This window comes from Macaca mulatta, chromosome 11, assembly GCF_049350105.2.
Source record: "Macaca mulatta isolate MMU2019108-1 chromosome 11, T2T-MMU8v2.0, whole genome shotgun sequence".
Classification (NCBI taxonomy): domain Eukaryota; kingdom Metazoa; phylum Chordata; class Mammalia; order Primates; family Cercopithecidae; genus Macaca; species Macaca mulatta.
The window spans coordinates 33,644,114-33,659,565 of NC_133416.1; the positions used below are offsets into that span (position 1 = coordinate 33,644,114).

The 15,452-nt window shown below is 40.9% G+C and overlaps 1 protein-coding gene across 11 annotated transcripts in view; it reads right to left on the reverse strand.

Moving 5' to 3' along the window:
- DENND5B (DENN domain containing 5B) overlaps positions 1-15,452 on the reverse strand; it is a 208,577-nt gene that overhangs the window by 102,043 nt on the left and 91,082 nt on the right. For all 11 annotated transcript variants that reach the window (XM_077953825.1, XM_077953824.1, XM_077953827.1 and 8 more), the window contains one exon: positions 14,298-14,407. In XM_077953825.1, coding sequence (XP_077809951.1) covers positions 14,298-14,407 — 110 coding nt within the window. The remainder of the gene's footprint in view (positions 1-14,297; positions 14,408-15,452) is intronic.

The following is a 15,452-nucleotide window of genomic DNA, read 5'->3' on the forward strand; positions in this document are numbered from 1 at the left end:
TCATGTCATAATTGTGCCACCACATTTTGTGTTTCTTTTCTATCCAAGTTCATTTCCGGAGCAACTTCTTCCATGATTTTAAATATACTCCGTCAACTCCCAAATCTACAATCTCGTGAACCTGACTCTTAAATAACTACTTGACAATCCCATCAAGATGTGTAATAGGCAATTCAAACTCACTGCGTTCCAAACTGAAGTCCTGATTTCTTCCTCCTCCAAATCTGTTTCTCCTTATATCAGTCTTTTCTGTAATTCCATCCATCTAATTTGCCCAGGATAAAAACCTTGGAGTCATCTTTAACTTCTTCCTCTCTTTCTCACTTACCCCATTATCCAATCCATCAGCAAATACTATCAATTTTATCTTCAAAAATATATGCAGAAACTAATTGCTGTTGCTTCTTTTTTGTTTTTCTTTTTTAGAGATGGGGTCTTGCTCTATCACTCAGGATGAAGTGCAGTGATATAATCACAATTTACTGCAGCCTCAAACTCCTGGGTAAAAGCAATCCTCCCGCCTCAGCCTCCTGAGTCAGAAAGTAATTGTTTTGATCTTTACTCTTACCACTCTAATCTAAGCCACCCTCTTCTCTTGTCTGGATGTAACAGCCTGCTTACCAATCTCCCTGCTTCTGCCCTTGTTTCCCATAATCTACTTCCCTTATAAGAGCCAAAGCATGGCCGGGTGCGGTGGCTCAAGCCTGTAATCCCAGCACTTTGGGAGGCCGAGACGGGTGGATCATGAGGTCAGGAGATCGAGACCATCCTAGCTAACACGGTGAAACCCCGTCTCTACTAAAAAATACAAAAAAACTAGCCGGGCGCGGTGGTGGGTGCCTGTAGTCCCAGCTACTCGGGAGGCTGAGGCAGAAGAATGGCGTGAACCTGGGAGGAGGAGCTTACAGTGAGCTGCGATTCGGCCACTGCACTCCAGCCTGGGCGACAGAGTGAGACTCCGTCTCAAAAAAAAAAAAAAAAAAAGAGCCAAAGCAATCCTTAGAAAATGTTAGATCTTGTCACTCTTCCCAAAATTCTCCAATGGACTCTCATCTCACTAAAAGCTCATGTCCTTATAATGCCCTACAAGGAAGCCCTGCATGACTCAGCCCCCAGCAACCTCTCTGCCCTCATCTTGTACTCTCTAACTCACCCACTCTGCTCTAGCAACAATGGCATGTTACTATTCTACAAACACACCCCACGTGCTCCCATCAAAATCTGCTCTTCCCTTTCCCAGCAACTCTCTTCCCCTCGGTATCCACATGACTCATTCCTTGTGGCAGATATAGCTCCAATAATATTTCTACTTTCACACACTCTTCCAAACCTTGACACTTCCACATTAGGAAGTGGAGCTCACTCTCCTTGAACCTAGGTGGGCTGCTGAGAATGCCTATACCAGGATCTGGGAAACTTTTTCTATAAATAGACAGATAAGTATTTCAGGCTCTGGAGGCCGTACAGTCTTTGCCACAACTACTCTATTCCACACTGTATTAGGTGAGTGCAAAAGCAATTGTGGTTTTTGCATTGTTGGAATTTGCCATCTGATATTAGAATACATGTTTAAATAAATGTGGTTATGTTATACATCTTTTTTTTTTTTTTCTTTTTCCGAGACGGAGTCTTGCTCTGTCACCCAGGCTGGAGTACAGTGGCGCAATCTCAGCTCACTGCAACCTCCACCTTGCAGGTTCAAGCAATTCTCCTGCCTCAGCCTCCCAAGTAGCTGGGACGACAGGTGCCTGCCACCACACCTGGCTAATTTTTGTATTTTTAGTAGAGATGGGGTTTCACTATGTTGGCCAGGCTGGTCTCAAATTCCTGACCTCGTGATCTGCCTGCCTCATCCTCCCAAAGTGCTGGGATTACAGGCATGAGCCACTGAGCCTGGCCCATCATTTTAACAGGCATTTCTTGCTTTATGTTTTTCTGCTAATGACTCATTACTTGCTGTGTATTTTAGGTTTATTTTAGACTATAAAAATGTTAAAAAGCAATTAGAGCAGTTTTCTTTCTTTCTTTTCTTTTCTTTTTTTTTTTTTTTTTTTGAGATGGAGTCTCACTCTGTCACTCAGGCTGGAGTGCAGTGGCGCAATCTCAGCTCACTGCAACCTCCGCCTCCCAGGTTCAAGTGATTCTCGTGCCTCAGCCTCCCGAGTAGCTGGGACTACAGGCCTGCATCACCATGCCCAGCTAATTTTGCATTTTTAGCAGAGACAGAGTTTTACCATGTTGGCCAGGCTGGTCTCAAACTCCTGACCTCAAGTGATCTGCCCATCTTGGCCTTCCAAAGTGCTGGGATTACAGGTGTGAGCCACCCCATCCAGCCCCAAGCAATTTTCTTATTCAAGTTCAAAATGGGTAGTAAAGCAGTGGAGACAACCCACAACATCGACAATGCATTTGGCCCAGGAACTGCTAACTAATGCACAGTGCAGTGGTGGTTCAAGAAGTTTTGCAAAGGAGATGACAGCCCTGGAGATAAGGAGCATAGTGGCCGGCCATCGGAAGTTGACAATGATCAATTGAGAGCAATCATCAAAGCTGATCCTCTTAGAACTACATGAAAAGGTGCTGAAGAACTCAATGTCCACCATTCTACGGACGTTTGGCATTTGAAGCAAACTGGAAAGGTAGAAAAACTCGGTAAGTGGGTGCCTCATGAGCTGAGTGGAAATTTTAAAAAATCATCATTTTCAGCCAGGTGCGGTGGCTCATGCCTGTAATCCTAGCACTTTGGAAGGCTGAAGCAGGCGGACTGCCTGAGCTCAGTTCGAAACCAGCCTGGGCGACATGGTGAAATCCTGTCTCTACTAAAATACAAAAAATTAGCCGGGCATGGTGGCATGTGCCTGTAGACCCAGCTACTCAGGAGGCTGAGGCAGGAGAATTGCTTGAACCAGGGAGGTGGAGGTTGCAGTGAGCCGAGATTGTGCCACTGCACTCCAGCCTGGGCAACACAGCGAGCCTCCATCTCAAACAAAACAAAACAAAACAAAACAAAATAAAATCATCATTTTCAAGTGTCATCTTCTCTTATCCTACACAGCAACAACGAAACATTTCTCAATCGACTTGTCATGTGCAACAAAAAGTGGATTTCATTAGAGAACCGGCAATGACCAGCTTAGTGGCTGAACCACGAAGAAGCTCTAAAGTACTTTCCAGAGCCAAACTCGCTCCAAAAAAAAGGTCATGGTCACTGTTTGGTGGTCTGCTGCTGGTCTGATGCACTACAGCTTTCTGAATCCTGGCGAAATCATTACATCTGAGAAGTATGCTCAGGAAATCGATGAGATGCACCAAAAACTGCAAAGCATGCAGCAGGCACTCATCAACAGAAAGGGCCCGATTCTTTTCCACGACAAAGCCCAACCACACATCGCGCAACAAACGCTTCAAAAGTTCAACGAATTGGGCTACGAAGTTATGCCTCATCCACCATGTTTACCTGACCTCTTGCCAACCGACGACCACTTCTTCAAGCATCTCGACAACTTTTTGCAGGGAAAACGCTTCAACAACCAGCAGGATGCAGAAAATGCTTTCCAAGAGTTCACCAAATCCCAAAGCACAGATTTTTTATGTTACAGGAATAAACAAACTTAGGTCTCATCAGCAAAAATGTGTTGACTGTAATGGTTCTTATTTTGATTAATAAAGATGTGTTTGAGCCTAGTTATGATTTAAAATTCAGTCCAAAACCACAATTACTTTTGCACCAACCTTTAAACACATAGGTATGGCTTTGTTCCAACACAATTTTTATTTGTAAAAACAGTCAGCTGGACAGATTTGGCCTGGGGGTCATGTATGCCCACCCCTGGCCTAGTCAAAATGCAACAGCAGTGACAAGTGACAGAGTAACTTTTGAGCAGAGGCTAAAAAAGGCAATACAGCTTCCACCTCCTCTCTCTCTCTCTCTCTCTCTCTCTCTCTCTCTCTCTCTGGTAACCTGGTAACATACTCTGGGAGCCCTGAGACAACATATAAAGAGTTTAGCTAGCCTGAAGCTGCCTGACTGGTGAGACCAAATGAAATACCACACAGAGACAGAAGGAGCCCCAGCTATATGCCTGGTCGAGGAGACAGGTCTGTGAATGGGTGAGCTTTCAGAGATTTCAGTCCTCAGCCTTCAAACCTCCCAAACTGACATGGATTAGAACACAGGCGCGGCCAACCAAAAGCTACCTACGTTGCAGATATGTAGGCTGAGTAATGATTTTGTTGCTTTAAATTAAGGGTCAACAAACAACAGCCCTGCTATGGGTTTAAATGTATGTGTGCCTCCAAAATTCATACGTTGGAACATCACTTCAGGGTGATGGTATTAAAAGGTGGGGACTTTTGGGAAGTGATTAAGTCATGCAGGCTCTGCCCTCATGAAAGGATTAGTCCCTCTTATAAAAGGTTGAAGGGAGCAGCACCCTAGGGCCTTTTCTCTGCTTCCATCCTTTCTGCCATGTGAGGACACAGCATTTGTCCTCTCTTGAGTACACAATAACAAAGTACCATCTTAGAAGCAGAGACTAGGCCATCATCAGACCCTAAACCTACAGACACCTTGATCTTGTACTTTCAGCCTCTAGAACTATGAGAAATAAATTCCTATTCCTTGTAAGTTACTCAGTCTAAAGTATTTTGTTTTAGCGGTAGGTATGGACTAAGAAAAACCCTTAGGTCAAATACAATCTGCCACCTGATTCGTAAATAAAGTTTCACCGGGACTCAGTCACATCCATCCATTTATGTACTGTCTATGGATGCCTTCACACTACAACAGCAGAGCTGAGTGACTGTGGCAGAAACTGTATGCCCACAATACCTCAACTACTTACTATTTGGTTCTTCATGAAAAAAAGTCATGAAAAAAAACTGCCCTATTTTAAGCCATTAACTGGTAGGGGGATGGATTGTCATGCAGCGACAGATAATCAAAACACTTCCTTACTTCCCTTAAGTCTCTGCATAAATACTACCTTAGAGAGGTCTTCCTTTACCTTTCCATAAAAAATAGTGTTCTCTTCATCTTTTGCATGCCATAAAATGTTACTCCTCTAGAAAGTATTTATTGTGGAGAAGCAATTAAAGTCTTGCACCACTGTAAACATATGTACATTACATAAACATACACATTACTAGTATTGCATAATTCTGTTTGATCTCTAGATTGCCAGCTACTCAAGGGCTAGTACTATATTTCAATAACTTTAAACATTCAAGGGAATTGCAATGGAATAATATACTATTTGGGGCCATAACAGGTGGTGACTGATAACAAGGGTAAAAAGAAAAAATTGTGAAGCTCAGCATTAGTGCACCAGTGAAATGTCTTTATATTTCATATCACCGAATACGAGATGTGGAAAGGACTAAGGCAGATTTACTCAATTCTTTTACATATTAAATTACTATGTATATTTGGATAGAATGAGATACAGACTTAGGTAAAAGCTATGAATACCTGGATTTGGTAAGGGGTAAAGACCACTTATTCCTAGTCTTAGGAATAACTGTATAAGGAAAGGCTATGGCAGAATCTTTTAATAATTCTACCTTCAAATTAAGGCTGATTTCATCATAGCAAGCTAATGAGTTGTTCTGCTGATAGCATGAATAAAAAACTCATGTGGCCGGGTGCAGTGGCTCACAACCACAATCCCAGTACTTCGGGAGGCTGAGGCGGGTGGATTGCCTGAGTTCAGGAGTTCAAGACCACCAGCCTAAGTAACATGATGAAACCCTGCCTCTACCAAAAATACAAAAAATTAGCCGGGTGTAGTGGTGCACACCTGTAGCCCCAGCTCCCTGGAAGGCTGAGGCAGGAGAATCGCATGAATCCAGGAGGCAGAGGTTGCAGTGAGCCAAGACTGCGCCGCTGCACTCCAGCCTAGATGACAGAGTGAGACTGTCTCAAACAAACAAACAAACAAATAACAACAAAAAACCCCAAAAACCCAAAAACCTCATTCGACACATTTACTGTAGTCAATAAAGATTGTAGAAGGGATGATTTGAATTATTCTTGCTCCAGGCTAAACTCAAACTTGTTTAGCACAGTGCATGGCATATAACAATTGGCTGAATGAATAAATGAATGAACAAGAAAACAAACAAAAACAACATCTAGGGGTAAAGCACCAGGCTTAGTTCACCTCTTGATCTGGTCTGTAATTCACTTTTTTTTTTTTGAGACGGAGTCTCGCTGTCACCCACTCTGGTATGCGGTGGTGTGATGTCGGCCTATTGCAACCTCCACCTCTTGAGTTCAATGGATTCTCCTGCCTCAGCCTCCCAAGTAGCTGGGATTACAAGTGTGCGCGATTATAGGCATGCATACCCGGCTAATTTTTTTTTTTTTTTTTTTGTACTTTTAGTAGAGACGAGGTTTCACCATGTTGGCCAGGCTGGTCTCGAACTCCTGGTCTCAAGTGATCCACTCGCCTTGCCTCCCAAAGTGCTGGGATTACAGGCATGAGACACAGCCCATGGCCTTCAGTTTGTAATTGTTTTTCCCTCAAGTAGGCAATACAGAAACATAGTGACCTCCAAAGTCAACATAAAGATTTAACTTAATTGATAGGCGTTCCTGTCATCCTAAATCACAAAATCATAGCTCAACTGCTGTTGAACAGCTGCCAAATATTCCCTTACGGGTTTGTAGCTTTCTTGAGCACACATTCAAACATTTATAGAAAAAGCTTGCCAAAAGTTGTACTCAAAGTGAAGAATGGCTTTCTATGCTACAGACAACAGATGTAAGAAATTTTCCTAAATGCTCTTCCAACAAATCAAAAAGAGTAAGAATTATATTTCTAATCGGGAAACATTAACTGCAAAATGCTATTATTTTTCCATTTTTAAAAGCTATACAGTATTGTTTTATATCAGGAACTACAAGATACTTTCTCAGAAAATCTGAGTTTCGTCACAATTGTTAAATTGTCAGGAACTGCAAGAAATCTCAGAAAACCTGAAATATAAATCAAGATTTGTCATGGTATTAAATATCTCTAATTAACCCATAACACTGCTATCTACTAACAATACCCCTTCACCATCCCACAATAAAACAACTAAAAATTAGAGGTGTCACTGATGATGAGATTACTACTAGTAACCAGGTTACTTTAGTCAAAGCAGGCTTATAATGACAAGTGTGTAACTTTCCCAGTTTGAGTCAGCAAATGTTCTTATATTTCCCTAGACTGGTTTCAGGCAGTTTGGCTAGAGTTTTAAAAATCCTTTTTCCACATTTTGTAGTTCTATGACTTACATGGCCTCTCCCTCATTATGCAAACACAGTCATATACTGCTGTTCTGGTCAACAATGGACTGCATATAGGACGATGGCTGGAGCAAAATGTTATACCATATAGCTTAGAAGTATAGTAGGCTATACCACCTAGGTCTGTGTATGTATATACACTCTGATGTTCGCACAACAATAAAATCACCTAACAACACACTTCTCAGAATGCCTCCCTCCCTACCTCTCTCCCCTCTCTCCTTCTACAAACACTTATTTTGTCCCATGTTTTGCATTAGATCTTGGTAACTCAAAAGACAAAGATGAAAATAATCCTTTCCTTTAGGGAGTTCACAGTCTAGTAGGAAAGACAGACATGGAAACCAGTTACCAAAAAAATGTGATCAGTGTTGCTATGGACTCTGTTCAAGATATCATAAGAAAAGACAGAGTAACTGCTTCTGCTTAAGATATGGTTTTATAAGTGGAGGTCACACCTAGTCAAGGACAGGGAAGAGAAGTATTGTAAGCAAGTAAGTATCACTTCATTTATTCAACAATTTGAACATCTACTATGCGCAAAGCTAGGGATACAGCAATGAAAAAGAGAAACTGTTCCTGTTCTCATGGTGCTTACATTACAGCAGGAGATACACAGTTGACTACTAGCTATGTAATTGGTTAATTGCAACTGAGATAGGTGCTACAAAAAGGTACAAGGTACTAAGAGAACCTAAGGTGACCTGAGTGCTGGGAAGATGGTGGAAGGTGGTGGTCAGGAGCGGCTTCTCTACATAAATGGTTACAGTGAAGTCTGAAGGAACAGTAAGAATTCACTAGGTGAAGGAGAGGTGGAAGAGCCTTCCAGAGAGAAAGAACAGCAGAAGAAGCTATAGTATGAAGAATGAAATGGACAGGTTACTGCAGGAGTCCAGGTAAGAGATCTTGATGGTTTGGACCAAAGTGAGTATATGGAAACAGAGAGAAGTAGACAGGTAACTGATTCTATATGGGAGAGGGTGAGTAAGTGAGAACTTTCAGGGTGATGTGTACATTGCTAGACTTGGCAAACAGTGGATGGTTGTACCATTCACTGACAAAGATTGGTGGGAAGAATAATGAATTCAGTTTCGGATATGTTGTGTTTGAGATGCCAGCGAAATATTGTAGCTGCAATGTTAAGGAAACAGGGGAGAGGATGGGGCTGGCAGGGGCAGAAGGGTCCTCCGGCAATGGTCCTCCAGCAATGAAAGCCCCATTCCTATAATTTTACTGTGAGATATGGCTAGGCGTGGTGGATCACACCTGTAATCCTAGCACTCTGGGAGGCCGAGGTGGGCGGATTGCTTGAGTCCAGGAGTTCGAAAGTAGCCTAGGCAACATAGCCAAACCCCGTCTCCACAAAAAGTACAAAAATTAGCCAGGCGTGGTGGTGCACACCTGTAGTCTCAGCTACTTGGGGGGCTGAGGTGGAAGGATCGCTAGAGCACGGGAGAGGTCAAGGCTGCAGCGAGCCAAGATTGCACCAGTGCACTCCAGTCTGGACGACAGAGCCAGAGCCTGTCTCAAGAAAAAAAAAAAATTTTTTATTGTGAGCTATGAACCTAAACTTGGCTCAAAATGAGGGCTTACCTTCATTCTAATGTCAAACCTATGAATGTAATTTGGGGTTATCCATTTCAAATTCAAGTAATTGCTAAGTCTACAAAAAGTATGTGCAGCCCTTTTTCCTTTTAATCTTACAAGATAAGCATCTGAATAGGTTTCTTCAGCCAACCTTTCACCATTTATTCTTTGCACTTCTTTCCACTATATCCTTCTCTGTGATCAAAGTAAACAGCAAATTGTAAAGCAAGACTTATAATAGTTATTACTGTTTAGTTACCTAAAATAGCATATTTATGATGTTTCATTTAGGACAGACATATAAAATAGAATCTTTATATTTCCATGCAGTTTGCTTAAAAGTTATTAACTCTGTTTTCTTCCTATGAATTCTTAGGTACAACACAGGCTTAAAGATAAGATCTATCAACTAGAATATTACATAGCCATGGATGCCAAAGCAAATTACCTCAAAGAGATGTTAAAGTGGGGTAGGGGACCTTCAGCTCTGTTTGCAATGCTTTATTTCATTTAAAATGAAATGCAGACCTGGCAACGGTGGCTCACAGAGGTTGAGGTGGGCAGATCACTTGAGGCCAGGAGTTTGAGACCAGCCTGGCCAACATAGGGAGACCCCGTCTCTACTAAAAATACAAAAATTAGCCAGGCATGATGGTGAGCGACTATAATACCAGTTACTCAAGAGGCTGCAGCATGAGAATCACTTGAACCCGGGAGGCAGAGGTTGTAAGCAAGCTGAGATTGCACCACCGAACTGCCTGGGTGACAGAGTGAGACTGTCTCAAATAAATAAATTAATTTAATCAAATGTACTGCACTCCAGCCTGGGAGACAGAGCAAGACTGTGGAAACAAGGGAAAGAAAGGAAAGAAAGGAAGGGAGGGAGGGAGGGAAAGACAGGAAGACAGGACAGGATAGGACAGGACAGGACAGGAAAGGAAGAGATCTGAAGCAAACATGTCAATGTTGGCATATGTTAATTCTAGGTGATTTACATACATGACTGTTTATTGTATTGTTCTTTCTGTTCTGTGATATTTATATTCTTTTCATAAAAATCTCTGAATCAGCAACTGAGGGAAAAAAACTAATTCAGGATTATTTCACCTGTCACTTGTATTTATTTTTTATTTTATTTGCACTGCACTCATACACATTAAACATTTTACTTAACAAAGTTCATTGCTTTGGGTACTTAATTTATGTATGAAATTAATGACCTTTTATTCAAAGCACTACTGTTGTTTGTTAGAGGAAGGACTAATATTACAGAAGGTGATGACTCACTGCAGTGGAATTTTGCTAAAGGCAAGACAAAGCTTTATACCTTTAGGTGGGGATAAATTACAGCTTCATACAAACGCACTTACTAGTAAATCAAAGAGGAAATTAAAGGCAGTAAATCTATGACCCGAATGCAAACTAATGGGATGCTTTTCAGAGATTTTCCAGGAGTACAAGCAAATCCTTTTAGATTTGCAGCAATAAAAAAAACGCTACGTGGTGCTTAACAATCGAACACAGTCTTTGCAATTATTCTTCAGGGGAAAACTTTTGCTGCTTACATAGAACAACCTCAGGGGCAAGGAGTAAAGAAAATATCAAAGACAGATCAAGGAAGCTGATAATTACTTTAAAGATTATTGTTTTGCAGATAGAGGCAAAAGCTACCATGGATATCTCACTATTAATTCACTCAAATGATTAAAAGAAAGAAAACACATCAAGGGCGGCATTTTGCTCCAAATGACTGTGGATTCATATAGTAAGAAAGTACTTGTGCCCAGGCCCCAGTGATCTTCCCACCTCAGCCTCCAGAGTAGCTAGGACCACAGGCATGTTTCCACCACATTCAGCTATTTCTTTTTTTCTTTGTGGAGAGAGAGTCTCCCTATGTTGCTTAGGCTAGAAACTCATTTTGAACACCATTCTGATTTCTCACAGAGTAAGTTATATTTTGAAATATCTTACTAATTTAAGAAGATTAAGTATTGTGATCTATTCACATTCTTACCCAGTTTTCTACTGCTTGATTTAAACATTCTTTTCCTAAATGCCTTTCTATTAATTTGCTACATAAGCAGCTCATAAGTTATTTTTTTGTCACTGCTGTTCGACTATTTTAGTCAGATCTTGTCTGGACTCTTCCAAGTCTTATGAAGATAACTAACAGTTGTGTTCTACTTAATATCTATAGTAGAGTCTTCACCAAAGATGATGCTAAGCATCTACAATATTAACTTCCAGCAAAATGGCATCTCTGATTATTTTAGTATTGGGTAACAGTTTGGGAAAATAACCACATTGTACTCTGTAAGGAATCAAAGTCAAAGTGCCAAGTGCTTTAGGCATTTGTCCTTACAAAAAGCACCATGCTATCCCCTCCCTAGAGCGAGCCCAGGCTAGAAAGAGTTTACTGTGATACGAAAATATCACAAAGGGTCCAGTGTGACCCATAACATTTCTAGTGCAGATCAAAACTAAGTTATATAGTTTTTCTTTTGGGAAGGCAGCAAGGCAGATGAGAAAAAAAGTGAGCTAGAGTAAAAATGATCTGGATTTAACTTCTGAGTTCTGCCTAACTTTGGGCAAATTACTTAACCTTTGAAAATATCAGAATTCTCACTGGGTACATGTAAACATGTATGTGAAAATAACATACATAATGTACCCCAGCAGACATCTAGTCAATATTAATTTCCTTCTGTTAGATTATCAGGTTATAATGGAATCTTTTAACACTATCTTTAAAATACTCAAAAAGACGCCGGGCACAGTGGCTCATGCCTGTAATCTCAGTGCTTTGGGAGGCTGAAGCGGGTGGATCACTAGAGGTCAGGAGTACAAGACCAGCCTGGCCAACATAGCAAAACCCTGTCTCTACTAAAAATGCAAAAATGAGCCACGTGTGGTGGCATGTGCTCACAATACCAGCATTCTGGGAGGCTGAAGGAGGGCATATAATTTGAGGCCAAGAGTTCAAGACTAGCCTGGCCAACATGGTAAAACCCCGTCTCTAGTAAAAATACAAAAGAATAGCTGGGCATAGTGGTATGTGCCTGTAATCCCAGCTACTCAGGAGGCTGAGGCAGGAGAATTGCCTGAACCCAGGAGGTGGAGGTTGCAGTGAGCCAAGATTGTGCCACTGCACTCCAGCCTGGGCAACAGAGTGAGACTATCTCAAAAACAAAAACAAAAACAAAACAAAACAAAACACCTCAAAAAGAGCAATGGCTATCACTGTGTCTCAGTTCACCTTTAACCATTTCTGTTTTTTTTTTTTTTTTCCATTCTTATGTATACACCCAATTCATTTCTGTATCTATCATGCCTGGTATCTCCTTACTTTGGGGCCCCCTGAATTATATAATCATAGAGTTTATGGACATCCAAAATATTATTCAGGCTTCTAAGAAGAGCCCTTTAAAATAATCTGAAAACTATGACCTACTTTATTTCTAAGAACCTCTCAAGGAGACTGACTGTCTATCTATCTATCTATCTATCTATCTATCTATCTATCTATCTATCTATCTATCTACCTACCTACCTACCTACCTACCTACCTACCTACCTACGTACCTATTTTGAGGCAGGGTCTTGCTATGGTGCCCATTCTGGTCTCAAACTCTTAGGCTCAAGCAATCACACTGCCTCAACCTCCTGAGTAGCTGCGATTATAGATGCACACCATCATGCAGGGATAAAAGAGACATTTAATCAGCACTGGTAACTCATTATGAGGCAGGAGAACAGGGTCTGGAGGCAGGGAACCTAAGGCCGATTCATGCTGACTTTCTAGAACTAAATCAAAAGGAAAACCCCGACTTTCCATGCCCAAGTAGCAAAAGGACCAGTGGCTACTCCCTTTGTACTCTCCCCCCACCCTTTTTCTGCATGGCAGACTAAAAATTGAAAGTACCGGGTGCGGTGGCTCACGGCTGTAATCCCAGCACTTTGGGGGGCCGAGGCAGGTGGATCACGAGGTCAGGAGATGGAGACCATCCTGTGAATGGTGAAACCCCGTCTCTACTAAAAATACAAAATAACAGCCGGGCGTGGTGGCAGGCGCCTGTAGTCCCAGCTACTCAGGAGGCTGAGGCGGGAGAATGGCGTAAACCCTGGAGGCGGAGCTTGCAGTGAGCCGAGATCGCGCCACTGCACTCCAGCCTGAGCAAGAGACGCCGTCTCAAAAAAAAAAAAAAAAAAAAATTGAAAGTACCTCTGATCGTTCCCCTCCCACAACCAATCAGGATGGTCGGGGGCCAAATCTTCATTTGCACAAGAGTATAACTTTGTAACTTCACTTCAGTCTCTGATTGGTTGTATGTTTATGTAGGGTGTAGCTTTGCTTCAGCCTCTGACTGGTATCCTCCCACAACCAAACAGATTGATCGTGGGCCATTACTTCATTTACACAGAGTGTACACCAAGTAACCAATAGAAAACCTCTAGAGGGTACTTAAACCTCAGAAAAATCTGTAATGGGCTCCTGAGCTGCTTGCTCGGGCCTGGTCCCACCCTGTGGATTGTACCTTCATTTTGAATAAATCCCTGCTTTTGCTGCTTCATTCTTTCCTTGGTTTGTACGTTTTGTCCAATTTTTTGTTCAAGACGCCAAGAAGCTGGATGTCATTCACCGATAACAATTATACAAATTCAGATTTCTACTATATCTAAATAATACAATTAAGTTGCTTTTCATCTTTACATTGTCTGCAAAAATGACAAATCACAGGACTACCATACAACTTTCCTTGAAATATGAAAACTGTATCAGGCTCTTACCATCAGGCTCCTCTTAGGCCAATAAAGTAGTATCACTGTTTATCAAAGCTTCTATGTATTAATACAAATGCACAACACAGTTTAATAGTAGGAAACTAAAATGGGCTTTTAGGATCTACTGTATAAACTTATTAGCTATGGAAACTCTGGGCAAGTAACTTGCTTCTCTGAGCTTCTGCTTCCAGATCTTTAAACTGAGGACAATATCACATTTCTTTTTTTTTTTTGAGACAGAGTCTCACTCTGTCACCCAGGCTGGAGTGCAGTGGTGTGATCACACAACCTCCACCTCCTGGATTCAAGCAATTCTCCTGCCTCAGCCTCCCGAGTAGCTGGGATTACAGGCATGCGCCACCACACCTGGCTAATTTTGTATTTTCAGTAGAGACAGGGTTTCACTATGTTTGTCAGGCTGGTCTTGAACTCCTGACCTCAGGTGATCCACCCGCCTCAGCCTCCCAAAGTGCTGGGATTACAGGTGTGAGCCACTGCACCCGGCCTCACATTTCTTATAAAATCACTTAAAGAATAAATGAAATAAAGAATAAATTCAAAATACAGTCACTACCTTCATCTTAATAAAGTAAAAACAAGGCTAAAGAGAAAATGAGGGGGAAAAAACACATACCATGTTAACCGCATCTTGATCAAAAGGATTCCATTCTATATTCTGAGGATAATGGGCGAGAACTTTGGATTTGAATGTTCTTCTCAAAGGACTCTGGTCAAAATTTTCACCTACAACAAATAATTAATACATAGTTAATATCTAGAACTTTTCCAAAAGCATGTCATAGTTTTATATTTATTTTATAGACCTACTACTGACTGATAATGTTGAGATCTGATACAATTTCTGCCTCTAACCATCTGACTTGTAAAATCCCAGTGGACAACTGAAAAACTTAACAACAGAGCAGCATTTAAAACTTCAGAATCTGAATTTTAAAATCCTGGTCACTCAACTGATACTAAAAATCAAAATATGGTAATATAATCATTGCTGTAACCTAATTATGGTCCACATTTCAGTGTGTGGTAATAAAAAAACTATATGAAAACATTTACTTCAGAAAATAAATGTCTTGTATTAAACGAATCATATGTCTTATGATCCTAAAATTTTATACACACTTAGACCCCCAAGCTATAGTGCTCAAAGGAGGCAATTTGGCTTGAGTTTCCACAAAAATCTCTGAGAAATGTGACTGCATATCCAGGATGTTAAGGAACAAAACTAACAGAATTACAAACATCATTGCTGAGTCATCCTGTTTAGTAGACAGAACACATTAAACATACTAACCTTTTAAAATAAATGAGCTATCCTAAGTTAAATTCATTATCTGGCAAAATTCTGGAAAGATAAAAGTAGGCTACATTTTAATTACATATAAGAAAATTCAGGCCAGGCACAGTAGCTCACGTCTGTAATCCCAGAACTTTGGGAGGCTAAGGTAGGAGGACTGCTTGAGCCTAGGAATTTGAAACCAGCCTGGGCAACATGGTGAGACACTGTTTCTTTTCTTTTTTTTAAAAAAATAAATTTTTGAAAAGTAAAAAATTGAAAATTCAATAATAGCTATCAGATTAGTTTTTTTAACCTCCTCAACCAGAGTAATTCCCTTAAGACCTATTATCCCTAAATGTTTCATGAAATATTTTAAGATAGATGGATATGAAATTCTCGATGTCAAAAATCTGGGATCAAGGAACTAGAAGACCTTGCAGCAATTTTATTGTGTTCTGTGTTTTCCTACTTTTAGAGTTCTAATTAAGTACA